This window comes from Corylus avellana, chromosome ca8 (genome assembly GCF_901000735.1).
Source record: "Corylus avellana chromosome ca8, CavTom2PMs-1.0".
In the NCBI taxonomy this organism is placed as follows: Eukaryota; Viridiplantae; Streptophyta; class Magnoliopsida; order Fagales; family Betulaceae; genus Corylus; species Corylus avellana.
The window spans coordinates 21,625,382-21,653,350 of NC_081548.1; the positions used below are offsets into that span (position 1 = coordinate 21,625,382).

The 27,969-nt window shown below is 36.9% G+C and overlaps 4 protein-coding genes across 5 annotated transcripts; 2 read left to right on the plus strand and 2 right to left on the minus strand.

Moving 5' to 3' along the window:
* Window positions 1-193: 193 nt before the first annotated feature.
* Window positions 194-1,084, minus strand: LOC132191036 (putative F-box/LRR-repeat protein At3g18150). Its single transcript, XM_059606055.1, has one exon. It carries the CDS (start codon window positions 1,082-1,084, stop codon window positions 194-196), a length of 891 nt encoding a protein of 296 aa, XP_059462038.1.
* Window positions 1,085-1,172: 88 nt separating this feature from the next.
* LOC132191037 (uncharacterized) lies at window positions 1,173-11,175 on the plus strand. The gene is made up of 4 exons (XM_059606058.1): window positions 1,173-1,229; window positions 2,019-2,184; window positions 10,145-10,499; window positions 11,112-11,175. The coding sequence occupies exons 1-4, from the start codon at window positions 1,173-1,175 to the stop codon at window positions 11,173-11,175; spliced, it is 642 nt and encodes a 213-aa protein (XP_059462041.1).
* Window positions 11,176-17,821: 6,646 nt separating this feature from the next.
* LOC132190707 (NADH dehydrogenase [ubiquinone] iron-sulfur protein 4, mitochondrial-like) lies at window positions 17,822-22,878 on the minus strand. 2 transcript variants are annotated; one of them, XM_059605752.1, is made up of 5 exons: window positions 22,672-22,878; window positions 21,631-21,719; window positions 20,870-20,999; window positions 18,909-18,938; window positions 17,822-18,204 (listed from the first exon to the last, which is right to left on the minus strand). In XM_059605752.1, the coding sequence occupies exons 1-5, from the start codon at window positions 22,819-22,821 to the stop codon at window positions 18,145-18,147; spliced, it is 459 nt and encodes a 152-aa protein (XP_059461735.1). In that variant the 5' UTR covers window positions 22,822-22,878; the 3' UTR covers window positions 17,822-18,144. The 2 variants fall into 2 exon arrangements, with proteins under 2 accessions (XP_059461735.1, XP_059461736.1); XM_059605753.1 differs by lacking the exons at window positions 17,822-18,204; window positions 18,909-18,938 and adding an exon at window positions 18,946-19,427.
* Window positions 22,879-24,572: 1,694 nt separating this feature from the next.
* On the plus strand, window positions 24,573-27,922 carry LOC132190527 (exocyst complex component EXO70I-like). Its single transcript, XM_059605546.1, is given in 4 exon segments — window positions 24,573-25,384; window positions 26,369-26,407; window positions 26,409-27,148; window positions 27,214-27,922. Coding segments are annotated over 4 exon segments (2,106 nt in total). The 5' UTR covers window positions 24,573-24,607; the 3' UTR covers window positions 27,764-27,922.
* Window positions 27,923-27,969: the final 47 nt, after the last annotated feature.

The window sequence follows — 27,969 nt, forward strand, 5'->3', positions numbered from 1 at the left end:
AGCCTTAGAACAACTGGGTGCAGTTTTTACCAATAAAATGGCTCCGGGTTCTACTCTACTCGACCACTATACTCAAAGAAGATCAAATTTGGAGCATCAATTTCAACCTTCACCAACGGAACCTTCACAAACGGATGCTCAACAAAGCTGAATCTCTGCAGCTGGTTACTTGATATCTTGATCTCTTTTAACTTTAGACATCGTTCCACATGCAAACATGCAAGCACTTGAGAAGGGGAAACTTCGATATCAAGTCATAGAACTGTTGTTCTGTCATGGTGGTATCATATGTTATTGATAAAGTTTCTACATTGTTTGTAGCACCCATTTTGATCTTAATATTATTCTGCTGCAAAATATAACCGCCGTAGTGAAAAAATTTAAGACTTGGTGCGTCGATATCAACTTCCTCCAGTACTCGCCATCCAAAAATTGTAAGCTCCTTCAAATTACAAAGACCAGAAACCCTAATTTTCTTTACCAGTATCGGGTTGATGCCGCCTAGGAGGGCGAGATTCTCAATAAAAGGAAATTTAAAAATTAGATCTTGTAAGATCTGTTCTTTCAAACTTACACCGCAAATGGAAAGCTTTCGCAAAGAAAAAAACCTTGTATTAGTTGTAAATATAGGCGGCATCGTGATTCCCATCAGACACAAGGTGTGGAGTGATTTGGAAGCAAAAATTGCTGGAGGCAAATCATACTTATAAATCCGAATATCTAGTTCTTGAACCTGCTTTTCTAAAGAAATTTCTATCCATCTGTCAACCACAGGAACAAGCTCAGGAGCACCTTGTATACTTGCAAAAATAGTTAACTTTTGCATGCCCGTCTCGTCCCTATGAAACCTTTGCATGGTATTGTCGAAGGACTTGGTGTACCTCCCTCTTTGTTCTAATCGTTGAGAATAATTATGTAGGTTGAATTCGAAATTAGGGTAGGAAGAACATACGCGGCGCCATGTTCGTGACAACAACTTGGTTTGCACGACATCTTTTGTGGGCATGAAAGACAGGATATGATGGAGAAGGTGGTCGGGCAATTCTGAGATCTGATCCAAACCACCAATTCCCAGCTCGTCCATTGTCGATAATTTGATGGGTTGATGCATCCTTTTGGCTTCGATAGGATTTTTAGAAGTCCTATTTGATGACTTCTATTTGATGGGAGAGATGGTTAATGCGAAAGTAGAAGTTGTAGTTAATGTAGAAGTCGGAGTTGTAATTCACGTAGGAGTGAAAGTGTTCACGTACGTTCAAGGAATATTGTTCAATATATATATATATACAATGTTAAGTGAATACGTAACAATGATAGATTATAGGTTCTAGGAAATCTACGTCTTAGATTCAAAGAGAATCTAGACCTTTTAGATTTTGAGAAAACTTAAAAACATTTTTCAAACTTAAGGTTTGGGATTAATTTTTTGAATTTTTTCATTAATGAGCTTGATGTCTTTAAATAGATAATTACAATGCATAGTAAAATAAAAGACTAATTAGAATAAACTACTGATAATACTTATCCCAAATATTTAAATTATACTAACTAATACTTATCTCTAATATTTAAATAATCTAATATTATCTATAAAGATAACAAATTATCCTAAAGTATTTTAAATCTAAAATACTTCTATTATTATACCCCTAACATACAACTAGAAAAGCAGGTCTCCCAGTAATTAATATTTTAAAACAACTAGGACTTTTGTTAGGGTTTCAGTATTGAATCTATTGATAACTTTTTATGTCAGTTACTTCTTCTATATATGTAATTTTCCGTGTATTTGCGCATGTGATATAAAAATAAAAATAAAAATTAAAAAAAAAAAATTCGAAGAATTCCATGTGATATGAAAATTAACAAATAGTTACAATAATTCTTAAATGTTACATCAGCATCAATTAGATCATGACACGTGTCACTCATAATAAAAAAGCTTATAAATCTATAATATCTGCCTCCATCGTCACCAACCAAAGAACTTGTACGTGAAAACTTGTGGAGAATAAAAGGTTATAGATTTGAACAGTCTAGCTGAAATTTCAGAGGAAAAGGATCTGTTGCGGCAACTGCAAGCACCACCCACTGGCAGCATTAATAATGTTATTGCACCTCAGCCTCAGGCAATACGACCGGTTGGCTCCAGTATAAGCGTTGGCTCAATCAATGAAGACCCAAGTTTGACCCCCACGGTTCAGAAAAAACCAGATCGAGGAAGTTAAGGAGGAGGTCGACTCGGAGGCCTTACCGGTGGCCATATCAGACTCGAACAACAATGTTAGAATGGCGAATTCGGCATACAAGGAGATGGTGGGACAACCAGAGTGTTCGTGGCTTGATTGGGGATGGTCGCAACCTATTTTTCCATTTGAAGTTGTCAGCATATGACTTCGCCTGCACATAATTAACGATAATGTGTTCAAATAACAAACGCAACTAGAGCCATGACTCATTGTTGACGCTACAGTCAAATACTATTATAACCTGACACCAAGGCTCCATTTCGAGAAAGAACGGGAAAAGGGAAAGAGAAGCTGTATAGGCTTCCTTGTCTACCGCGTTTTTAAGCATCTACTTTTCATGGTTCTCGGTTCTTTGTAAAGAAAACATGGGCTAGGATTTCCTTTGTAAAGAAGCTATAGCAAATCTTTTGTCTTCTTGATTACAGACCGACAACACGTTATTATGTGAAGTTCTTTGATTTCTGGGCGGATCATCCAGATTTCTTACATTTAGTAGCAAGAGTGTGGGAGGAAGCTGTTGTGGGGACTCCGAGCTAATAGGAAAGAACAGAGCTTACTAGCTACAGCTACTAGAAAGAATGGAAAGGGGATAGTATCTTGGTTGTGAAGCCAAGAGTCCTCTGCTTTCAGCAGCTCTGTTATTTAGTTAGAATAAGATCACTAAATCCCACTTTTGATGAGCAGAAGTCATTGATCAGCCTCTTATCCCCGGCGTACCTTTGATCCGTTGAGCAAGAGCCCCAAAGCCAATCTTTGGAAAGGGAATGGGGATCATTCCCCTAATCCATTCAATATAGCTACTTATTTCATTTCGTAGAAGGTGGTAAGCGCAAAAATTTCATACCTTTAGAAGAGGTGTGTGACGCTTCTTGACCTGCAGAAGAAACAAATGGTGCGTCATATATGAGGATAACAGACTGAAGGTAACAATAACAATAAAAATCTGGTCACAACAAAGTTACTTGAGTTAATAATTATACACTTTTTTTTACAAGTAATTTTACATAATCATAAGAATGCATTTTATTCTACATTAATTCTAACTCTATCTAATTATAAGAATGCATTTTTATAAGTAATTCAATATTATGATTGTCTACTATTGGCTTGATGCAGGATACTTCAAAGGGAATAATGATAATTTTCTTTTGATAATTAAGTAATATATCTGTGGGTACTGTGTGTGTGTAAGTATTTTTCCACCCAGATAAACAAATGTCATTGGAAACAAGAGAAGGGATAAAACTGAAGTTCATAAATCAACTCATTTGCATGCATATCTAGAAGAAGCCAATGTACTCTTTAACTTCTTAATGAGATGTCATTAGTTTATGCTGTGCACAATTTTGTCTGATCCTATTCTCCTTAATATCTGAAATAACATGAGCAAAGCAGGATATGTGTTATAGGAAGGCAATAGTAAATACAATTTTAAATAGAATAGAATGACAGAAAAGAATATATGTGATCAGCCCATTGATGAGGCTCCATAGCCGACCCTGATCTAATTAGGATTAAGGCTTAATTAGGATTCCACTAAAGGGTGTTAGATCTGTTAGCTTGTTCGTGAGGTCACGGGGGTAATCATTCAGTTGTGGATATATGTGTGGAGACAAGCCTTGTTGTGCTTGATGTGAACCATATGGAGAGAGCAAAATGCAAGATGTTTTGAAGACAATGAAAAGTCGCAAGACTATCTCAACAACATTTTGGTCAAATCCCTTTTAAATTGGACAGGGCTTTTAATATTTCCTATTTTTCTACTTTATCTCAATTTGTAAAATTTTGTTCTTCTTTGCACTTGGGGCAATTCTTTGTATACATATTGTCTACTAGGGTTGCGTCCCTCTACGCCTTTTAATGAAATGATTTATTTATCAAAAAAAAAAAAAAGGATTAAGGCTTAATTAAATTGAATTGAATTGTTCTCTCAGTAATGGGTTTCCCCTTTAAACTTCTTTCTTGTCTAATAGAATCTAAGTGGTACATTATCTAAGACATGTTAACATACTTGAGCAAACATAAGCAATGTATCAGCTTCGAACTTTTTGGTTGAAAAGTGTCACGTGCCATGCACGTGACGTGGGTTCCGTCACCAAAATAAACGGATGGGGGCTTTGTGTTAAGGTCTGAAACTTAGAGGTCTTGTGTCAATTTTTAAATATTGGGGGCAAAATTGCATATATATATATATATATATATATATATAATTCAGTTGAAAATCACTATATATGCTAAAACATAAGAACTTGCTTATCACCGTATTAAATCACTATTTTTGTTAGTTTTTTTTAAAGATGAACAATGACACGTAAGCTAATAACATTTTGACACATGGATGTTATTGAGTCAGCACCAATTAATTTTTTTACCACATCATTTTGAATCGCATAAAATAAAAAAAATAATAATAATAATTTTGTTTTACGAATTGAACTACCTAGTTATTTGTTGTCAACTCATGAGAGCACCAGCCTACCTTGTGTCATTCATTAATTAAGTTTCACTTGAATGATTAAACCTAATGGCAAACAATATATTTCAACTACTACAACCCGTCAACCACCGTTATGCCATAAGCTATATATATATAGAAACAAATTAAAAATTAACTTATACATTGTAACCATGTGACCATTTTAATATAAGACAAATTTTCTGGTTCCCTTTCACATAAGCTCCACATAAAGTTTTCAAGCATAGAGGTGTCTCAGCTTCAATCCCTTCAATTCTGCTACGAATCTTTACATCTTTTAAGTAATGTTTCCAACATTTGACATCCTTAGAGTTGCAACAACTTAGATCTTCTTTGCTCAAAAGTGTCTCATAGAAATACTGCAAGCCAAATAAGTAAATTAATGATACTTAGAATTATAAACTACTGCATATGTTTGTTAATGTGCAAACCAAATAAGTAAATTAATGACAATTAGAATCATAAACTACTACATATGTTTGTTAATGTGTGCATTGAGGATGTTTTTTGTGTTTTGAGTTTTGAATTATGTGTTAATGTATTTTTTCCATACAAAATTTTAACAAACATGCTAACCTTGTTGACTTATCTATATGTCTACATTAATTATTAGAGCAATGTTAGAATTCTATATGTATAAATGGCTGTACCTTTATGATTAATTCATGATCTTTTAATGCAATTATAGTGAGAGGGCGGCAAATCTGAAGCAAATTGTGCAAAATATCTGCATAAGTAGATGATGATGATGGTGACTGTAAATCTAGCTGCAATTGCTCAACTTTATATGGCAAGGGCTCAACTTCATAGGGCAAGGGCAATCGATCTTCGAATACCGGCTTAAAGTAATTAATACAAGGCGAACACAAAAGATAAAGAAAGAGGTGAGATAGAGGTACTTAATTGAAAAAGATTAATTGATTACCAAAAAAATAAATGAAAAAGACAAAAAACTAAATAGTCGTACTATCTTGTACCTCCAAGATTTTTAGGGATAGAAATCTGAATTGCATTGAGCTCGCGAGAAATTTCCTTAAACTAATGAAACAATGCAAATCAACATGATATTTTAGATTGATATGAGCCTTAGAGCAACCGGGGGCAGTTTTTACCAATAACATGGCTCCTGGTTCTACTCCACCACTATACTCGAAGAAGATCAAATTTGGGGCATCAATTTCAACCTTCACCAATGGAAGCATGAAGAAGCACTCAACAAAGTTGAATCTCTCTAGCCGGTTACTTGAGATCTTGATCGCCTTCAAGATACGACATCGTTTCACATGCAAGTTCTTGAGAAGGGGAAACTTTGATATCAAGTCATGGAACCGTTGATCTGTCATTGTGGTATCATATGTTATTGATAAAGTTTCTACATTTTTTGACGCACCCATTTTGATCTTAATATTATTCTCTGAACCATAACCGTAGTGAAAAAGTTTAAGACTTGGTGCGTCGATATCAACTTCCTCCAGTGCTCGCCATGCAAAAATTGTAAGCTCCTTCAGATTACAAAGACCAGAAACCCTAATTTTCTTTAACTGCATCGGATTGCTACGGTCTAGAGTGAGATTCTCAATAAAAGGAAATTTAAAAATTAGATCTGGTAAGGTCTGTTCTTTCAAATTTACACCGCAAATGGAAAGCTTTCGCAAAGAAAAAAACCTTGTATTAGTTGTAAATGTAGGCGGCATCGTGATTCCCATCAGACACAAGGTGTGGAGTGATTTGGAAGCAAAAATTGCTGGAGGCAAATCATACTTATAAATCCGAATATCTAGTTCTTGAACCTGCTTTTCTAAAGAAATTTCTATCCATCTGTCAACCACAGGAACAAGCTCAGGAGCACCTTGTATACTTGCAAAAATAGTTAACTTTTGCATGCCCGTCTGGTCCCTATGAAACCTTTGCATGGTATTGTCGAAGGATTTGATGTACCTCCCTCTTTGTTCTAATCGTTGAGAATAATTATGTAGGTTGAATTCGAAATTAGGGTAGGAAGAACTTACGCGGCGCCATGTTCGGGACAACAACTTGGTTTGCACGACATCTTTTGTGGGCATGAAAGACAGGATATGATGGAGAAGGTGATCGGGCAATTCTGAGATCCGATCCAAACCACCAATTCCCGGCTCGTCCATTCTCGATCTACAGTTTAATTTGATGGGTTGATGCATCCTTCCGGCTTCCATAGGATTTTTAGAGAGGCTAGGTCGTTAATATAAACTATATATATATATATATATATATATATATATGGGAGATAGTTCCTACAAAAGTAGTAGAAGTTCTAGTTAATGTAGAAGTAGGAGTTGTGATTCACGTAGGAGTGCGAGTGTACGAAAAAGGAATATTGTTCAATGAGTATAGATATTCGGCAGACCCTGGGTCGTCCCAGTGTCTGCCCAATATCTGACGTGGCCTTGTGCCTCATTCTAATTTTTTTTTTTTAAGGTTAGAAAGAGTCATGCTATGCGGCTGCCAAAGGCAACCTAGCGTAGGACATATATTAAAAATAATAATAAAAAAAATTTTGTATTTTTTTTTTGATTAGTTAAATTTCTATAAGTTAATATTTAATTTTTAATGCCTCAAAACTTGTTTTTGGATTTCAAAACTAAAATCTAGGGATGGAAGGTTAACCCTTTAGGGATTTCTATCACCTAAAAGGGATTCGATCATCCTAAATTTGATGCTAATGCCTCAAATTTGGTACTAATACCTCAAATTTAGTATTAATATTTCAAATTTGAATTTCCTTTTAATATATCTCTTCTTCAATTAAAATATATATATATTTGCCACGTCAGATTTGGCAAACGCTGGGACAACCCCAAGCTGCCGAAAATCTCAACTCGGTTAGAAAACATATTAACAGTGGAGTCCTGCTATACATATATTAAAAAAATAATAATAATAAAAAAAATTGTCATTATTTTTTTTGTTAATTAAATTTCTATAAGTTAATATTTAATTTTTAATACTTCAAAACTTATTTTGGGATTCAAAACTAAAATTTAGGTATGTAAGGTTAAGTCTTTAGGGATTGTATCACTCAAAAAGAATTCAATCATTCTAAATTTGGTGCTAATGCGTCAAATTTAGTGCTAATACCTCAAATTTAGTACTAATACTTCAAATTTAAATTTTCCTTTAATATCTATTTTCTCCAATTAAAAAAAAAAAAAAAAAAATTGGTCATGTCAGACTTTGCCAGACGCTGGGATGTCCCCAAGCTGCCGAAAATCTCAACTCTTAACAGTGTTCTCTTTCTCTCTTCCCCCATTTCATCCATCTCTTCCCTCTCCCCTCTCTTCTCACCGATGGCCGGCAACGGAGACCACGAACGTCGAGCACCGCTGAAGACGAGCCAGCCACATCTCCGGCAAAGAGTTACCCACTCGGCCACTGTCAAAATCCCCAAATTTCAAAACCCCAACCCATGGTCAAAATCCATCTTCCCTCTCTCCCCACCGACGGTCGCCCACCGCCGAGCACCGGTGACGACGAGCCACCCACACACACAGGTTTTCTCTCTCTGTGTTATCTTCTGAGTGTGAAGGCCACTGTGTCTAAAGTGATGTGTTGACTTAGCCATTTTTAAGGGGATTGATTGAGATAAGAACCAAGATTTGTTGGTTCTAGAAGGTCAGAGTAGGTTAGAAGTCATGGAATGCGTTAGTTATAATTTGTTTTCATCTCCTTTTATTTATTATATTTAAGTATCTTTTACTTGTTAATTTTACTACGGCAGTTTGGGTTAATTCTTCCATGTTTAAATTAGTTGAAGATATTTTTCAATTCAGCAGTGCAGAAGAAACTAAATCCTTTGTTCAGGGTATTAATGTTGTTTGATGCGCACACGGTTGCTGTTTGCTGTTTGTGATGTTAAATGACTGCACTTTATTTTCTTCATTTTTTGGTGGTTCAAAATCAAAATATTCCCGAATAATAATTGTAATTATTATTTAAACATTTTATCAGCTTAATGGAGATTATCAATTACAGAGTATTGGAGTGTTTTCTTTATTTTCCAATTTCAATTTACAAGTCAAATTACCCAAAGGCCCATAACAAAAAGAGAAGTGGTGTGGAAGATGGTGCCTATTTGTATTTTTTAGACCCTATGGAGAAAGAGAAATAATAGGCTTTTCGAGGATTTGGAGAGCTCCTTGGAGGAACTTATAGCCTCTTTGTTGCATAATTTGTAGATTTGGACTTTGGCTTTTCTTGCCTCTTTGTCTATTATTTTTGCGGAATTCCTTCTCCGCTTTTCTTTTTCTAGTTAAATGTTAATTGAATTTAGCCAAAAACATACATCTTTATTCATAATGTGGATGCCCTTTTATATACCAAGGTCTCGACTATTTCTAATCTAATAACGATCAATCAATAACAGTCCTACAATCATAATCTAATAATATACTTTATTTTAAACTGATAAAAACCTGATAAGGTCATAACATTCATGGTTTGTTTACTTGTTTGGTTTTTTTTTTTTTTTTTTGCCATTAGCCTCAATTTTTGAAAATAAAAAATAAAAAATAGTGTCTAACAAGTGCATAATTCAAGCTTACTCTTCGCAATAGGATCCAAATTCTTATTGCATCTAAAAAATCTCATTTGCTGGGCTTAAATTGTGATTATAGTCAAAACGTCCACGCCACATTGTATTAACTAACTTTGCATTAAAACCGGAATGTTGATATTGCTTTGGTTTCAATATTGTTAAAAATTTTAAAATAATAATAATAATAATAATAAAAAATCCCGTGTATTTGCAAATGTAATGTAAAAAATTTTCTGAGAACTCCATGTGATATGAAAATTAACAAATAGTTAAGTCTCTACACTCAACTTTTGTCTAATTTTTTTTACGGTAATCATTAAATGTTACATCAACACCAATTAGAATATAAATCTATAATATTTGCCCCTATCGTTGCCAACCAAACCGCAGCACCTAAACTACTAAAAACTTGTGGAGAAGAAAAGTTTATAGATTTGAATAGTCTAGCTGAAATTCCAGAGGAAAAGGATGAAGAAATTCATAATAATATGAATATTAAATGCAGAAATAATAAAATAGGAATAGTAAAATTAGACAAGATATTTTACGTGGTTCAGTTATAGATCTACATCCACAAATAAAGCCCAAATGACTACATTATGCTCTTATTGCTTGATGTCCTTTACAATACATGATACTCCTATTTATAAGAGCAATCAGATTTGATTATCCTCAAATATGATTATAGGAGATTACAATCAATTACAATGATTTCCTAATATTCTCTGACAAATGATCTATTGCAGCAACTGCAAGCACCACCCACCACCGGCGGCATTAATAATGTTATTGCACCTCAGGCAATACGACCGGTTGGGTCCAGTATAAGCGTTGGGTCAATCAACGAAGACCCAAGTTTGACCCCCGTGGTTCAGAAGAAACCGAAGGAAGTTGAGGAGGAGGTGGAGTCGGAGGCCTTGCTAGCAGTCATATCATACTCGAACAACAAAGTTAGAATGGCGAATTCGGCGTACAAGGAGATGGAGGGACAGCCGGAGTGTTCGTGGGTTGATTCGATGGTTGCCAGCTCGAGCAAAAGGATCAGTGGGGAGGTGATGCTTCATCTATCTGACTCGAGCGTACCGGTTTTATCATCTAATGGGTTTTCCTGTTGGGTGAGGATAGAATGGGGAAGTGAGGGGAAGCAAAGCTCAATAAATGCTTTATGTGATGTGATTAGGCTATCCTGCGAGTCCAAGAACTACCTCTTCACGGACCGGGATCCCCTCGAATCCTTAGGCCCTCAAATGATGCATCTGGACTGTTGGATGTTGATCCAACAGTCCAGAACAATCCACTAAAAAAATAATAATAAACTATTACTTTTATTTTTAAAAAATCAAAATAAAATTAATAAAAAACTTTACGAAGATTTTAAAATTTTTTTTTGGTGGTCGGGCACCACTGTAGGCTAGGGGTGGCTTCAGTGGTTTGGGGTGGCCAAAGCCACCCCTTGGCCCTTGGGGGTGGTTGAATCACCCCCAAGGGACGGTTGGGGGTGGCTTCGGCCACCCCCAACTACCCCATAGGGGTGGCTGAACCACACCCAAGGGCTATGGGGTGGCTTCGGCCACCCTAGACCGGCGGTCTGAGGTGGCCGAAGCCAACCCTAGCCTCTCAACAAGGGTGGCCAGCCACACCCCACATCTTTTAAAATTTTTTATTATTTTGATTTTGATTTCTTTTTTAAATGTAAATAATTTCTTAATAAATATTTATTAGTTGACTAATTTGGACCGTTGGATGAAAACCAACGGCCCAGATTACTAATTCTAAGCCCTCGAATTCCTGAGGGAATTCGAGGGGATCCGGATCTCCTCTTCACATGGAGGTTCCACACCCATACCAGAGAGGCTTCTCAGTCCAGTTGTAACATGTGAACAAGGGAAATGCTTTTTTGTATTCTACCCACCATCTCCCCACCATCTCTTCTCTTTTTACCCTTTATGTTTTTGAAAAAATCAAAATGCAAGTGAAGGGATGGTGAGTAGATGGTTGCTAGAATGCATTGCAGCATTCCTCGTGTGAACAATATTCTACGTGATTACCACTAAATGCACCAATCCTATTGTACAAATTATATATCTAAGAGATCAAGAATATAGTTTTATCAGCTTTTTAATTATTTGCTTCTATTGTACTCTTTTGCCTTCAAAAAAGCTCAAGAGCATACGCTTGGCCCAAGTTGGCCCTTCTCTTTTTGGCCCATAATTGGCTCAATTTATAGCTTTGTGGTAAAGTTTAAACACCCAAGCCAATGAAGCCATACATGCTCTTTGTTGGTAGCGCATTTTTTTTTTCCTCGCTTGAAGATTGGAATAATGTGTTGTTCTACACACATATGCATGCGTGCAAATACAAAATATACACGATGCATACAAACATAAAAACAAAATTATGCTCAAGTACAAGTCAATATATTAAATACAAAATATTTCACTACTGTGATTTAGGGAAAAAATATTTGATCACTCACACAAGTCAATATCTAGCTTTATTTTTCTATCAATCTCTAATTCTAATCACCAATATGATATTATGATGTTCGTGTAAACAAAAATTCTGTCATTGTCAAGATCATTAAGAAAGAGCGCTTGAGCCGTTGATTACCACCAAGAATTTGATTGTTGGGTCGTGCTAATTCCATATATATGAGAAGCATGAGCCCATAACTCTAGTTACCGTGGGCTTTATATAATAAATAAAAGACTAAATTATACTAATCTTTCTTGAGCTTAATTTGGGGAAATGTCATGAACTTGCCCCTTATTTTCAGAAACGATCCTTATATTAATACATCGTATCGAAATATGTCGCACCCCAAATCCAAAAGGAAATGATAATACCTATGACTACAACATTCTTATAAACAAAGTAACTACTAAATTTCATCCCAAATAATTCCAAAGTTCATAATTGTTTGTGATACCTCGAATATTATTTACAGTAATAAAAAGAAATGCACTTATTTAATCCTATATTTGTATAAAAATACTCGGATTAAAAGCCCAAATAATTCCAAAAAACAATTCTTAAATTTTTTTGAACATGACCGAACGTTCAAGATTACCTTGGAACATTTGAGAAACTCTAGGCCTAAACATTCGATGCCTTCATGGAACGTTCGAGGTGAGACCGTAGAACTATTGGTCAATAGTACACCGAATGTTCGAGCCTGTCTGAAAAACAATTTTAACTTACTAGTCACTTCACTTAAGCTTATCTACTTTTCTCACCCTATAAATATGAACCCCTCATGCTCTTCGGGCTACACCCTTCACCCATGCATGATCGGCCGTTATGTATCGAACATTCGATATCGAGTCCCGAACATTCTACACTATCCATAATTGATAATTAGGGTTTTTAATCATGTTTTAGCGAGTCTAATTCCTAACTAGGATTTTACATGAATAAAAAGGCTCTCTAGGTACTGTATGTAACATTAGAATATGTTTCGACGAAATATCCAAAAATATCAATGAACAGTCAAGATAAGTAAATAGTTACAACTATTTCAATTCAAACCGTGACTAATAAACGTGTGGTTGGTTTAAGGCGAGGCAGCATAAGCGTAATGTAATGACTTTTAAGACATAGAAAAGGCAAGGCCACAAGTGAGAGCGTCCAATTTCCCATGTTCTTTATGGGCGATGACAATCTTCTTTTGGGATGTCATAGTTGCACCAACAGCAAAATTGTAGGGTCAATTATAAGAATCCTTTTTAAAATTTTAGCTGTAAAAAAAATTGTGTTCTCATACAAAGCAAAAGTAACATTTATTTAGTTAAACATGGTCCCCATATGTCAAAACAAAAGGTGACCCATATGCTTGAAGTCCGGGGCTCATGGATTGGTTATAAACATGGCCTAGGTGGCACGTAAATGGCCATGCCATGACATGGAAGTAGTGTGAGAGAGAATCATGCATGTATATGGTAATTCGGAGCTTAAAAGCAGACAGCTGACTCATTTTTCAATAGAAAGGAATAGTCAAACCAATTCAGCTGGGTGATCAATTAATCTCAGAGATCTTATCGGAGACGGACAACCACGGTCCCAACCTTACTAGCACTGGAGGTGTACTAATAAATGAACCCAAAAACCTGGAGGAGTGGATTGACATGAATATGGGTTGTGATATGGAGATGTGATATAGACAACATCTCTCGTCACATCCCTTGGCAAATAATCTTTACACAAGCTGCCTGGAGCTTATGGACTTGGAGAAAGAAACGCATCTTTGAAAAGGGCTTCTATTACGTGGGCTTGCTGGCCATAATCCCAACAATCCATTAATATACTAAAACATTATGGGTGCATTTGAAATTGCGATTTTGTAAGAAAAATTTACGTTTTTAAAAAGATATTGCAAAACGTAAAGCTTTTGATATTGCAATTTAAAAAGCACTTAATTTAAAATAGAAAAAAAGAAGAAAAAAAATATGCGATTTCTATAAGCAGGCTATGAAGTGTTTATTTGAAAAAAAACACAAATTTAAACCAAAATCATGATTTCACGTAACAAACATTTAATAAAAAAACATTTTGTTTAACATATTTTACTAAATGCATTTTCGATTTTAAAAAGTAGAGATTTCAAAAACATAATTAAAAAATTAAAAAAAATTAAAAATTAAAAATCGCAAACAGGTCCTAAAATTTGTTTAAGAACATGATCAGTACATAATTAACTGAGAGTTAAAGTATTAGTTATAAGAAAGGACATCACGCCACCTTTCTTTATTCGGTAAAAGAAGATCAAAGTGGCTTCTTTTTTCTCTTCAAGAAATGCAACCAAATTAACTAACATTCGATGATATATAAAGGGGCCTTTTTGTGCAAATTATTATAACTAGAATTTATTCACTTGTTGGGTCATAAATCAACCCATTAAATGCTCGGTAATCCTCAGGTCTAGTCTAATTGTGAGAAGGTTCAAGCCCAGTAAGGATTCAGGTATCCAAGCCCAAGACCCCGAGATCCGAGACCCTCAAAGTTGAGACCTACATATCCGAGACCCTCATGGCCGAGATCCATGAGATCCGAGACCCTTAAGCTGAGACTGTTAAGTCCAAGACTAAGTCAGGACACACAGGTCTCGGCAACAAGGATAACTCGGATATCTTAAAAGATACAGCTATTAATAGATAAGTGTCTTGTTTATTCAAAAGCTGTCATATCTATGCAGATCAGATATATCATCCCGTGATCGCACACGAATATTCAAATTAAGTGATACATGCAACCAACCAAATCCTATGATCTTAATCCCCTAAGATTTCGAAGGATGATCACTCAAATCCCTTGTCAGTAACTGCATCGCAGAAAATCAGGGAAGAATAAGCCATCGGTTAGGGGACTTCCACTACTCCATACATCATGAGAGGGTAAGCACAACTTTGACATTTGCTTCTTCCTTTGTTGCTTATACTATCTCTCATTCTGACTTAGGCATCAGAGTGTCCTCGCCGGCTCACCCCCGGTCTCTTTGATCCTTCTTTTCTTCTTTGTTGTGCAGTCAAACCACTTTTGTGTTGGTCGACTCAGACTCAGCAGGCGTGCCACGTCATCATCAAGAAAACTGTGCTTCAATATCACTCACTTTCTATCTGCATCATCTTCTCTGACGCTGTTCTGCCTTCTGCCCTAACGTCCTTCTTCCCTGACGTAGTTTTTTTTGCCTTCTTCCCTGAAAGAAAGATGAGTTATGATTTGCTACTCAATTTTCATTTTTGTTACTTATTTAGGCATCGGACTTAGGCATCAGAGTGTCCCTGCCGGCTCACCCCGGTCTCTTCGATCCTTCTTTTCTTCTTTGTTGTGCAGTCAAACCACTTGTGTGTTGGTCGACTCAGACTCGGCAGGCGTGCCACGTCATTATTAGGAAAACTGTGCTTCAACATCACTCACTTTTGATCTGCATCATCTTCTCTGACATTGTTCTGCCTTCTTCCCTGACGTCCTTCTTCACTGACATAGTTTTTTTTGCCTTCTTCCCTGAAAGAAAGATGAGTTATGATATGCTACTGAGTTATGATATGCTACTGGCGAGCCTCCTTTTCCAGTTTTCATTTTTGTTACTGATTTTTATATTTACTTTGTATCTCCTCTGTGTATTCTATATTATATTCTTTGTATTCTATATTATAAGTAGGATCATAATTTGTGTTGATAAAGAAAGATGGATATGGATGACCTCGGAAAGATCACTCCATATATATATATATATATATATATATATATATATTAGCTAGCTCTTCATGTTCATGTTTGAACTTCATTCTTATAATAAATGTTAGTTTAGGTTTTGGCACATTCGGTTTGCATGTACGTTGTTGAAAATGATCACCTTAACATGGTTCAGGAACAGATTCTAGAGGCATGTCCGGACCTCTAGAAGCCGGGTCCGGACACAAAAACCAGCAAGGTTGTTTTCAAGAGCAGGCCCGAACCGCCAGAAGCTGGGTCCGGACCTGATTTCCAGAAGCTGATTTTTACAGAGCAGGTCCGGACCGCCAGAAGCTGGGTCCGGACCTGATTTCCAGAAACCTTGTCTTGAAGGAGAGGTCCGAACCGCCAGAAGCAGGGTCCAGACCCCATTTCCAGAACCTTCAATTTTATGGGGAGGTCCAGACCGCCAGAACCTGGGTCCAGACCCCATTTCCAACAAGCTCGTTTTTAATTAAGATGTTCGGACACAAGAGTTGGATGTCTGGACATCACTAGGTTACGCATAGGTAACCCTAGCCATGTCCGGACACCAACTTATCCATGTCCAGACATGGCTTCTAGTTTGTTATTTCAATATCTATTTAAACATGATTTTGCTATATTGAAAGGTACGTATTTTGTGAGCAAAATCAGAATGCTTAGAGTGAGAGATATTGTTTAAGATTATTTGTGAAAAGAAAATACGTGAAGCCAATCGGAGTTCCGGTGAAAGGAAATCTTTTAGAAGAATTGTGCCAGATGTTCTGGAGAGGGCTATTGAGGTAGAAGTCAAGTGGGTCACTTGTCGTGTGCAAGGAAGAGTCAAAGGTTTTGTAATTCTTCTTGTATTCCTTATTCTTCTTATAGTGGATTGATTTCCTGGGTATAGCTGCCCCTGAGAGGTTTTACATTTAGAGAGTTCTCTAAATGGTTTCCTCTTCGTAACCAAATATCTGTGTTCTTGATTGCTTATTTCATATCTATATTTGGTTGATCTTTTAACTGCTAGGTTAGATCTTTTTCTGAATAATTTATGTGAAACACCTAGACATTTGGATAGGTGTTGTTTGGAGTCGTTTTAGAATTTTCAATAAAGAATATTTTAACTTATTGATAATGATCGATGTTGCATCGCGTATCAGGTAGTTTTCCTTTTTGGTTGCGGGGATTTGTGCTGATAAAGAAAGATGGATGTTTTAATCTTAGTTTTCACTGGTTTAAAGATAAGTTTTGATATAAATGACAAACAGATAGCAAACCGGCGGTCAAAATTTGTGGAATTCCTGCCTCAAATATTTTCTTCGGACGACAATATAAGAAATGGCGCATTTGAAGTAATTAAAGCATGCCTTCTACCGCCTATCCATGTCGCTGTTGATGTTGGTCACGCACTGCATGTGATTGGAAGGTGTTACGACGAGAATAGAACGCATAATCTATTAATCTCCATATTGACTCTGCCAAGAAACTGATTGACATTATGTCGATGATGGTGGCGTATCCGCAATTATTTGCTAGTGTGGAGGCATCCAAAGTTTTATTGGGAATCATTTCTCAACTGGGAGCCTCTCAATGTGAGCATGCTGTTGAACGTATGTTTTAACGATTATCACGATCCGCTGATAATACCCTCCAGAGGTACCTGCTTCCCGACGGCGAAAATAATGTATTGAGTTCAAGTAGGGCGTGTAGCCTAAAGGCCATTGTGGGAACTTTGATATAGAATATGGGTTCTACAAGCAGGAAGCAAAAGCTTTGGGATTGTATTTGTGAATCCTTTGAAACTGGACCGGTCGAAGCGATTCACGCCTCACTTGCACGAAAAATAATTGCCAAAACTCCCATGGGCAATGAAAGACTAGGCCAATTGTTTAAGGCACTTGGACCAATTCTGAAAAAGGCAAAAGAAGAATGTAGCCGTGAACTCGTCATCGCTCTGTCTTCTGCTCACTACCATTTTGGCTGACAAAACTTTTGTCAGCCACCTTGGAGGTTCATTCAAATACGTTGAAGACCTTCTGGAAATTTTTGAAAACTGCAAATTTTTGAAAACTGCAACTTCGACACCAGTGCAGAGTTTGACGACGCTGTGGCGCAAGCCAAATCTGCAATCGGGTCAATTTAGCCACTGGTGAAGCCAATGATTGCTTCAGTAGTTAGCTAGCTAGTTTGACTTACATTTTCCTTTTCTTTTTCTTTTTCTGTCATATGTTTAACGTGGGGAATTTTTTGATGAATGAAGTTTTCTTTACTGAGTGCAATGTCATTATATGAAACTAAATATGAGAAATCTGGTTATTGCATGCAAATTGATGATGCTCAATATATTGAGGTACTGGCATATATGTCAGCAGCTGATCAGGATTAATTCTTGATATGGTTTACATTCCTGCCATCACCATCCAACCACCACCGGCAGCATTAATATTAATAATGTGATTGCACCTCAGGCAATACGACCGGTGGGGTCCAGTATAAGCGTTGGCTCAATCAACGAAGACCCAAGTTTGACCCCCGCGGTTCAGACGAAACCGGAGGAAACAAAACTAACAAACAGGTGATACCAAGAAAACAAGCTTTTCAATTTAGCATACATACTCATAAGCACCAAAAACAGGATCTTGGAAAATTTCAAATTAATCATCCTCGCTCTTTGGCAGCCCCTTCCATTTGAAGTTCTCAGCATACGACTTTGCCTGCACATAATTAACGATAATGTGTTCAAATAACAAACGCAACCAGAGCCATGACTCATTGTAGAGACTACAGTCAAATACTACTATAACCTCACACCAAGGCTCCATTTCGAGAAAGAACGGGAAAAGGGAAAAGAGAAGCTGTAAATTGAGATATAGGCTTCCTTGTCTACCGCGTTTTTAAGCATTTACTTTTCATGGTTCTCGGTTCTTTGTAAAGAAAACATGGGCTAGGATTTCCATTTTAAAGAAGCTATAGCAAATCTTTTGTCTTCTTGATTACAGACCGACAACACGTTATTATGTGAGGTTCTTTGATTTCTGAGCGGATCATCCAGATTTCTTACATTTAGTAGCAAGAGTGTGGGAGGAAGCTGTTGTGGGGACTCCGAGCAAATAGGAAAGAACAGAGCTTACTAGCTACAGCTACTAGAAAGAATAGAAAGGGGATAGTGTCCTGGTTGTGAAGCCAAGAGTCCTCTACTCTCAGCAGCTCTGTTATTTAGTAAGAATAAGATCACCAAATCCCACTTTTGATGAGCAGAAGTCACTGATCAGCCTGTTATCCCCGGCGTACCTTTGATCCGTTGAGCGAGAGCCCCAAAGCCAATCTTTGGAAAGGGAATGGGGATCATTCCCCTAATCCATTCAATATAGCTACTTATTTCATTTCATAGAAGGTGGTAAGTGCAAAAATTTCATACCTTTAGAAGAGGTGTGTGACGCTTCTTGACCTGCAGAAGAAACAAATGGTGCGTCAATGATGTGTTATATGAGGATAACAGACTGAAGGTAACAATAACAATAAAAATCTGGTCACAACAAAGTTACTTGAGTTAATAATTATACACTTTTTTTTACAAGTAATTTTACATAATCATAAGAATGCATTTTATTCTACAATTCTAACTCTATCTAATTACAAGAATGCATTTTAAAAAGTAATTCAATATTATGATTGTCTACTATTGGCTTGATGCACGATACTTCAAAGGGAATAATGATAATTTTCTTTTGATAAGTAATATATATGTGTGTGTGTAAGTATTTTTCAACCCAGATAAACAAATGTCATTGGAAACAAGAGAAGGGATAAACTGAAGTTCATAAATCAACTCATTTACATGCATATCGAGAAGAAGTCAATGTACTCTTAACTTCTTAATGAGATGTCATTAGTTTATGCTGTGCACAATTTTGTCTGATCCTATTCTCCTTAATATCTGAAATAACATGAGCAAAGCAGGATATGTGTTATAGGAAGGCAATAGAAAATACGATTTTAAATAGAATAGAATGACAGAAAAGAATATATGTGATCAGCCCATTGATGAGGCTCCATAGCCGACCCTGATTTAATTAGGATTAAGGCTTAATTAGGATTCCTCTAAAGGGTGTTAGATCTGTTAGCTTGTTCGAGAGGTCACGAGGGTAATCATTCAGTTATGGATGTGTGGAGACAAGCCTCGTTGTGCTTGATGTGAACCATATGGAGAGAGCAAAATGCAAGATGTTTTGAAGACCATGAAAAGTCGCAAGACGAGCTCAACAACATTTTGGTCAAATCCCTTTTCAATTGGACGGGGCTTTTAATATTTCCTATTTTTCTACTTTATCTCAATTTGTAACATTTTGTTCTTCTTTGCATTTGGGGCCTTTCTTTGTATATATATATTGTCTACTAGGGTTGCACCCTTCAGCGCCTTTTAATGAAATGATTTATTTATCAAAAAAAAAAAAAAAAAAGGGATTAAGGCTTAATTAAATTGAATTGAGTTGTTCTCTCTGTAATGGGTTTTCCCTTTAAACTTCTTTCTTGTCTAATAGAATCTAAGTGATACATTATCTAAGACATGTTAACATCCTTGAGCAAACATAAGCAATGTATCAGCTTTGAGCACTAGGAAAAAAAATTGTCCAGTGAAGACCCAATTCATCCAATCTATAAGCAAGCTTTTAATAGAAAGGCCTTGTTCGACTATGTTCAGCTTCCTGATGTAGAACCAACAATAATCACAAAATGTCACGGAGAAAGTAGCAAAAAGAGAGCAGAAAGAAGCTAAAAGGGAAAGAAAGAAAGAAAGAAAGAAGAAAGAAAAAGTTAAGGGGAGAGAGAGAAAGAAAGAAAGCCAAAAGGAGGAGAAATAAGGAAAAAGCCAAGGGGAGAGAAAGATCGAGAATAAATTTTACATCTTTTTTATTTCATCAAAGTCTCCTCTCTTTGGTGGACAAAACACACTTAAATAGACTAACGACGAAACCCTAATCTAATTGACTTTGGGTAAAGCCCATTTATTGAATTACAAAAACACTTTTGACTTTTGAAAATTAAACAAAACATAAAACTAATACTAACAACCGAATTAACTAATAGGACCTAAATAAATCTACATGGACCAATATTACCAGAAAAAAAAAATAGGATTGATCTCTAAAATTAAATAAGACTAAATTTAGATAAAATTTGTGTCTCATCCCTTGCATCACTTCCCCTTCTATGGGAAGAGAAAGTTCCAAAACATAGAAGTAATGTGATAACATCTGAAATAAAGGTCAGTGAAGTTATACATACGTTCATAAGGTAACAAAAGATCAACAATTCAAAGACACTCAGATCCAGGTGAAATTTATATGCACTGAAATTGCTGACAGAAGAGGCACATACCTCGTATTCCCAACCGTGTTTCTCAGCAAATGCTTTGGCAGCCTCTTCACTATCAAAACTGAGTCCTGCCTCACCAACATTGGCATATGGGTCCCCGGTTGATGTCCAACCCATCAATGGATTTTCCCACCTGTAAAGATGTTAAAAGAGAAGAAATGGCAGTGCCATGTTGTTAACTATTATGAACAAATGCAAGTGCTTGTAATATTATAAAATATGCTTTCTGGAGGTTTAAGAACAGTTTTCTTCAGCTTTATTTACTTACTACAACTACATTTATTATTCTTTTGTATGTATTTTCTCTCTCTCCACTGGTCCTAGAACCAAGGACCTTTTAGCCTTGTGATTCATGTACAAAGCAACAGGTCTCATGGAGATCCACTTGCTACGCATGTGTTTGAATGTTACTAGCTCATGCACGCACATTATCGAGCCATATGAGGTTGACACGGGCATTCCTTTCACACCCCACCTCTCTAGCAATCACACCATACAAGGTGAAGGTGGCAATTTTCACAGTGAACTTCTACTTTCAGATAATTGTAAGAGGGGAAAAAGAAGTGAGTGCTCTAAATATTGAATTACACAGAATAAATGGTGATAATATGAAGTTGAGCTGGGCATTGCTATAGATACTTACGTCATGTTATTAAAATGATTAGTAAAGTCTTAACCAGTGTTAACATAGATATTACTTGATGCTTACTGAAAGATATTTTGTGAAACAATTTTAATTTTCCACATGACTGGACAGAACATACTTCTGAGTAGACAGAAAATTAATTTTCCATCTCCCAACTTTGCCAGAGCCTTGCTGTGTTGCAGTTCGAGCTGGTGAGTAAATTATGACCTGGCATGCATAAATTTAAAACATTGTGACCCGGAATATTTTAAATTTTACAAAATTCAAGAATCCCCTAGGAAAGAAGAAGCAAAACGAATTAACATTATCTTGAATCTTGAAGGTGGTGCTCAAGAATATATCATTATTAACCAAAAATTTGAGACCATCACACTAAAGGTTGCTTGAATGGACAATTATAGAACAAGAACATGCAACTCACAAAACCCAGAGAGTTGATACGACATTCATTATTCATGAATGGTCCTCCTTAAAATCAATACCAGAACAAAAAAGTACATTTCTACTGAAATTTAGTAGATCAACAACATTTATTTTGTGCTGTGTCAATCTTTCTACCAAATCAGGCAAGCATGAAAAGTCAGTAAGAGAATTGTTTTTCTTAAAGAACATAGCACCGTAAAAATTGGCAAGTGAATTACATCACGAGGGCTTCAGAACGGATAAAAGGGAGGAAAAAAATGAGTTAGTTTTATAATACTAGTGTGAGAAGATATTAAACCATGTGATAATCAAAGTTGAAAGGTGAGGTTACCGTTGATCCACTCTATTACAAGAGTATTATTCTTCATAATGTTCAAATGCATCAAAAGCTGACACTTCTATGGTATAAACAACATGCTACCTCCCACAAATTGCTGAGGAAAATTAACAAATAAGCATGATTTCAAGGAAAGCTCGAATAAAGCAGTTCCAGAGGAAAATAAAATGTACAATCCTCAGTCAAATAGCCAAGAATTCTAGTTAAGGAACGAAAAAGCAAAGCTCAATCAACAACTTCAACTCAAGCGACACTAATAGTAAGAACAATTAGTTGAAATTTCGATTTCTTTCTCTTTTTCCAACTGTTTCCCAGCAACCAAACGGGAATCAAAGAATGAATCAAATCACCAAGCCAAAAAATAGACTGGTGGTTGAAAGGAAAATTAAAGAGCTATACCCTTCTTCGAAGGTGTTCTTCAGGGATTCCAGAAATCATGCCGATCTCACCGGGCTTGACTTCCACCAAAGCGTCCGAAGAGAACGATCTCGTTGTGGACATGAAAGCCGATCGAACGAGGTTGAGGCCCCGTTGCAGAGAGCGCGCCATTTCTGCCTAACCAAGGTCCGTGGACAACGCTGCTCCTATTTTTCCGGTTCGGGAGGATTCCGGATTTAGCGAAGAAAGAATAAGTGTCGCACGTGTCGTCATGGAAATTACCAGAAGATGCTCACGTGGCTTCTCCTATCATCGTCTATTTGGCATTCGCAGGCTATGCTGCCATCTCAGCACTTCTGTCCCTTTGCCAAGTGTCATGTTTTCAAAAAGACCGCGCATTTAATGCTTGATAAGTTGATAAGGCGTTTTCTGGATTAATGAAACGGAAAAAGCTAATTAGGGTGTTAACTCGTCGTCAGTTGTTTTTGGTTAAAATTATTAACCGTTTACTCGGTTATTGAATTTAGAAAACCAAAACCGGTAACTAGCCACCGGTTACTTGGTTATGTAATAATCGTCCGGTTACCCGTTAAAGTGCCCTAAGAAATCATTTTAAAAGCTTTCATAATACATGGGATTAAACAACTACATCTACATATATATCAACTACAAATCTCATTCTTATTAGATTAAACACTAAATATTTATTACTACAAACCCAAAGAAAACAATAAAAACAAGTATTTAAACAAACCAACAACCAAAAGAGATACTTCCTTACAAGCTACAACCAATATATATACCCGGTTACCGGTTATAACTGAATGTCTTAAAATGTAAAAATTGGTAACTGGATCGGGGCAACCGGTTGGTGGCTGATTATAACCGGCCGAGTTGACATCCCTAAAGCCAATTAGACAAATTTATGGGACAAAGTTATCATAATTGAAAAAGGTGAGGATAATATAGTTTGATTTTTTTTACATATTTTTGCCTAGATGAAATGAAATAGAGAGGATCCGAAAGAAACGGCATCGTGCCAGTCATGTAATGCAAGTCCCAAAACTCCCCATCCTCATAACAATTCATAAGATTGTTCACCTTATGTTGTTGGCTATAGCACATTGATGAATAGACATTGTAAAAATAGAAGAATTGACAAGACAAATAATCTATTTCTTTCCTGAAATGTCTAACTATGAAATAATTTCCAATGTTGTCACTCACAACACTCTTATAAGTGGGTTTTGTCGGGTTAGAAGACTTAAGGTTGCACTAGAGTTATTCCATGAGCTGCGAGGTTGTGCCCAACATCCAAATCTCCGTACTTTATGCAATTTCATTAGATAGCTTGTGTAAGAACCTACAATTTATTTAAGGCAATGTTAATGGGTAATCCCTAAATTTTAGTGAAATTAATATTTGATATGATATGGTAGCAAGGGATTTTCTCTACGAAGCTTGTTGGCATATCTTTTGGTGTCTTCAATTTTTTTAAAGAAAAAAATTATTATCTTCAATTTTCTTGTCCCTTACAACCAAAGAAGAGACAATATAAGATTGCATTTAATATTCCTAAGAGCAAATAAAACAAAAACAAAAGAAGCATCGATTTCATATTCAACTCTCTAGCAAAGTTTTTGAAAGTGTGTACGTGAATTTTATTAATATTTGGCCGAAAACTTTATGGCCGGTTTTGGGAATGGGAAAACAGGTTGAATTCTTTTTGTTTTAATTTTGTTTTGGTCATTTTCACCGGCTTGTACATATTCCTAATTTTCCAATTTCCATTTGTTCGTTTCTACGAAGGCGATGCCATTTGTTCTTAGTTTCTATCGAGAATGAGTCTCGGTTCTGTCTCACTAAAAGACATTGTGACAGCTCAACCCCAACACAATCCGACTCTTTCTAAATACTGCAAACTAGAGCCGACTCTTGTGTGTGAAGATCGGTTTCCATGGCGCTCAAGGAAGAGGATTCAACGCTTGCTAAGCTGGAGCTAGCGTGTTCAGATTTGAAAACCCTGTTGCAAGCATCGGCCAAAATGGACGAAAGCCTTGAAAAGATTGACAAAAAGTTTGACCTCGCAGATGAATCTCTTTCAACAACCTCAAGAAGAGTGGCTCCTTTACAGTCCCTGGCCATGGCCACAAAAGCCCTTGACACGCGAATCAACCGCGCGGTCACCCCCGCTCTTGCTCTTCTCGACACCTTCAAACTCTGCGAGTCACTGCAGGACAACCTCGTCCAACTATCATCCAATTTGTCGGCCGAGCGAACGCCCAAAAATCGGCTCGAGCAACTTCTCGAATACGTGGAGTGCGTTGATCAGCTGAACGCTGCCATCAACGCGATCGGTCAAGAGGGAGAACCCGCGATTCAGAAGCTTCAAGAAGTGGTGGAGTTCTTGAGCAGGGCCAAGGCGACGGATCAGTACCGGACGCATCGGCTCAGACAAACTCTGATTACTCTCAAAGCTCTCTATGAAACTGAGGTTGACGCCATGAAATTTGATGGGCTGCTTGATGAGGCTCTACTGAATTTGCAGGACGAGTACGAGAATATCTTAGAGCAGTTGAGGCATCGGAATATAGGGGAGTTGCAAGTTGATAAAGAAGCTGAGACAGTGAAATCTGATCTGGGTACAGAGCTGGAGGTTGAAGTTCTTCAACGAATTTCGGAGACTTTAGCTGCCAATGATTGTTTGGACATATGTATTGGCATCTTTGTCAAGGTACGTGAAATTCTTCCTCTTTCAGATTAGAAAGTTAGAAAATAACCATAAGATATAGTCTGATCATGGCTTGATTTTGATCTTGATCAACCACTCAAGTTGACATATTGAGACAATGCTCTTAATTATTAATTGGTTCCAAAAAAAAAAAAAAAAAATTGTCTCCTCCGATTATATTTGAAAATATGAAATTCGGAGGATCATTTCTAAAGCATTGTCATTTCCAATGGTTGTAAGATGAAAAAATGTAAATATTATTATTTTTTAAATATGAGAATCATGAGAACAATATTCACGCAGAATAACATCACGAGGAACTGTAGCATTCCTATTGTAACATTCAATACTAATTTAGCTTATTCCTCCGAAAGATTAAAAAAAAAAGTGCTAACTGTGGCGGGTATTTTAGCTTTGAAAAATGTCATGGGTCAATAAGTTTTTTATATTTGGCCTATATTCTACTAAAAATTTAATAGATCAACTATTAAATTTGTGGGGTCCACATAAGTTCACAAATCTAATAGTTGATTTATAAGATGAAATTGGCTAAATATGAGAAAAATATTGACCACCCTAACATTTCTCTTTTAGCTTTTACTATATATTAAAAAATGTTTTGGATATCTTCAAAACTATAATACTATCATCGGTCAGAACCTAAAAAATATAACAAAAAAATTTACTATAAATTTTTTTATAAATCGACATGGCAATTATGTAATACTTATGAATTCATGACACTAGACAAGAACAACTAAGGATTCATGACAAATAAGGATTCACGACACTCTATGAATCTCACATGTCTACGCTATATGAATCTCATATGTCTAAATAAATTTTGCTTCGTCACCTATTTATGTATGTGGGTCTCATATAAGTCTCTTTAAATTAGGTGTACAAATTAGTGGCATGTAATTGCTGAATCCAACAAATTAACATATGATTTGGTTAATTGGTTGATGCATTTTTGTGATCCGGCAGGTGAGATACAGAAGAGTAGCCAAAGCACTGATGCGGCTAAAGCCCAGATTACCTAAGAACATACGCACCCGAAGAAATCGACGAGATGGAATGGGAGAGCTTGGAGACAGCGATAAGCCTTTGGATCCAACACTTGGAACTCGCACTCAAAACAGTGCTCGTATCAGAAAAGAAACTCTGCAACCAAGTTCTTGGGAAAATCATGGACGGACTGGTCTGGCCAGAATGTTTTGTCAAAATCGCCGACAAAATCATGGCTGTCTTCTTCCGATTCGGAGAGGGCGTTGCCAGGAGCAGCAAAGAGCCCCACAAGCTGTTCAAGCTTTTGGACATGTTCGATTCCCTCGAAAAACTCAAGCCCGACTTCTCGGAGACTTTCGACGGCGAAGCCGGAGCAGATATCTGCACGCGGTTCCGAGAACTTACAAAGCTCCTCGTCAACTCTTCAAGCAAAGTGTTTTGGGAATTCGGCCTCCAAATCGAAGGCAATTCCGATGGTTTTCCTCCCCCACAAGACGGCTCCGTCCCCAAAGTGGTCAGATACTCCATTAACTTCCTCAAAAACCTTGCGGCGGACAATTACAGAGCACCCATGGCCATGGTTCTCCGAACGGAACAAATATGGAAAGCGGGAATTTTTTCCAAACCCGAAACGAACGAGAATTTGCTCAAAGATGCCATTTCCAACGTCATGGACGCTCTTCAGAGAAACGTCGAAAGCAAAAGGTCGCGCTACAAGGACAAAATCCTCCCCCACATATTCTCCATGAACACCTACTGGTATGGTTAAATTACATAAATTTAATTAAACAATTTGATGGTATAATTAAATATTAATGGAACAGGTACATATACATGAGGACAAGAAACACAGAGCTAGGAGACCTTTTGGGAGAGCAATACATGAAAACAAAGTACAAGGTGGTTGCGCAGGAGTCAGCGTACACGTATCAGAATTTAGCGTGGGGACATCTGGTGAGGATTTTAGACAAAGAAGAGTTGAAGAGGCTGCAAAGCAAAGAGCTTCTGAGAAGAATGGTAAGAGAGAAAATGGACGACTTTTTGAAGGGTTTGGATGAGATATCTCAACGGCACAGATGGTCCTACAGCATTCCTGATTTGGATCTGAGGGAGCAGATTAAGCAGTCCACCATGAAGTTTCTGGTGCCGCCTTATTCTGAGTTCTTGAACACCTACTCGGCTGTCTTGCAGGGGAAACTCTACGTGCAGCCAATCGAAGGGCTGTTGGCTCAGATTTTTGAGGGTGACGATGTGAAGCTCAAGAGGCGGTATTCCAAAGGTCGGATGGGTGGTGGTGGGGGCAATTCATTGACGCTTGAGCGGGAGATCAGGGATTTTCGACGGTCCATATCAAATAATAGCGATGTTGTCTGATTGGTATAGTATTCTGGTCGTTGTTGGGTGATTAATAGGTACGAGGAATTAGATGTGTTAAATGGACGGTGAAGATTGTGCATCGCCGCAGAGATATGGGCGTCTGGGTGGTATCGACTGTAGATAATTTGTATAATTTTTTTTTTTTTTTCTTAAGACTAAGAGTGTTGAAAATATATATGACAACTAAATAAACAAAGTTTCCT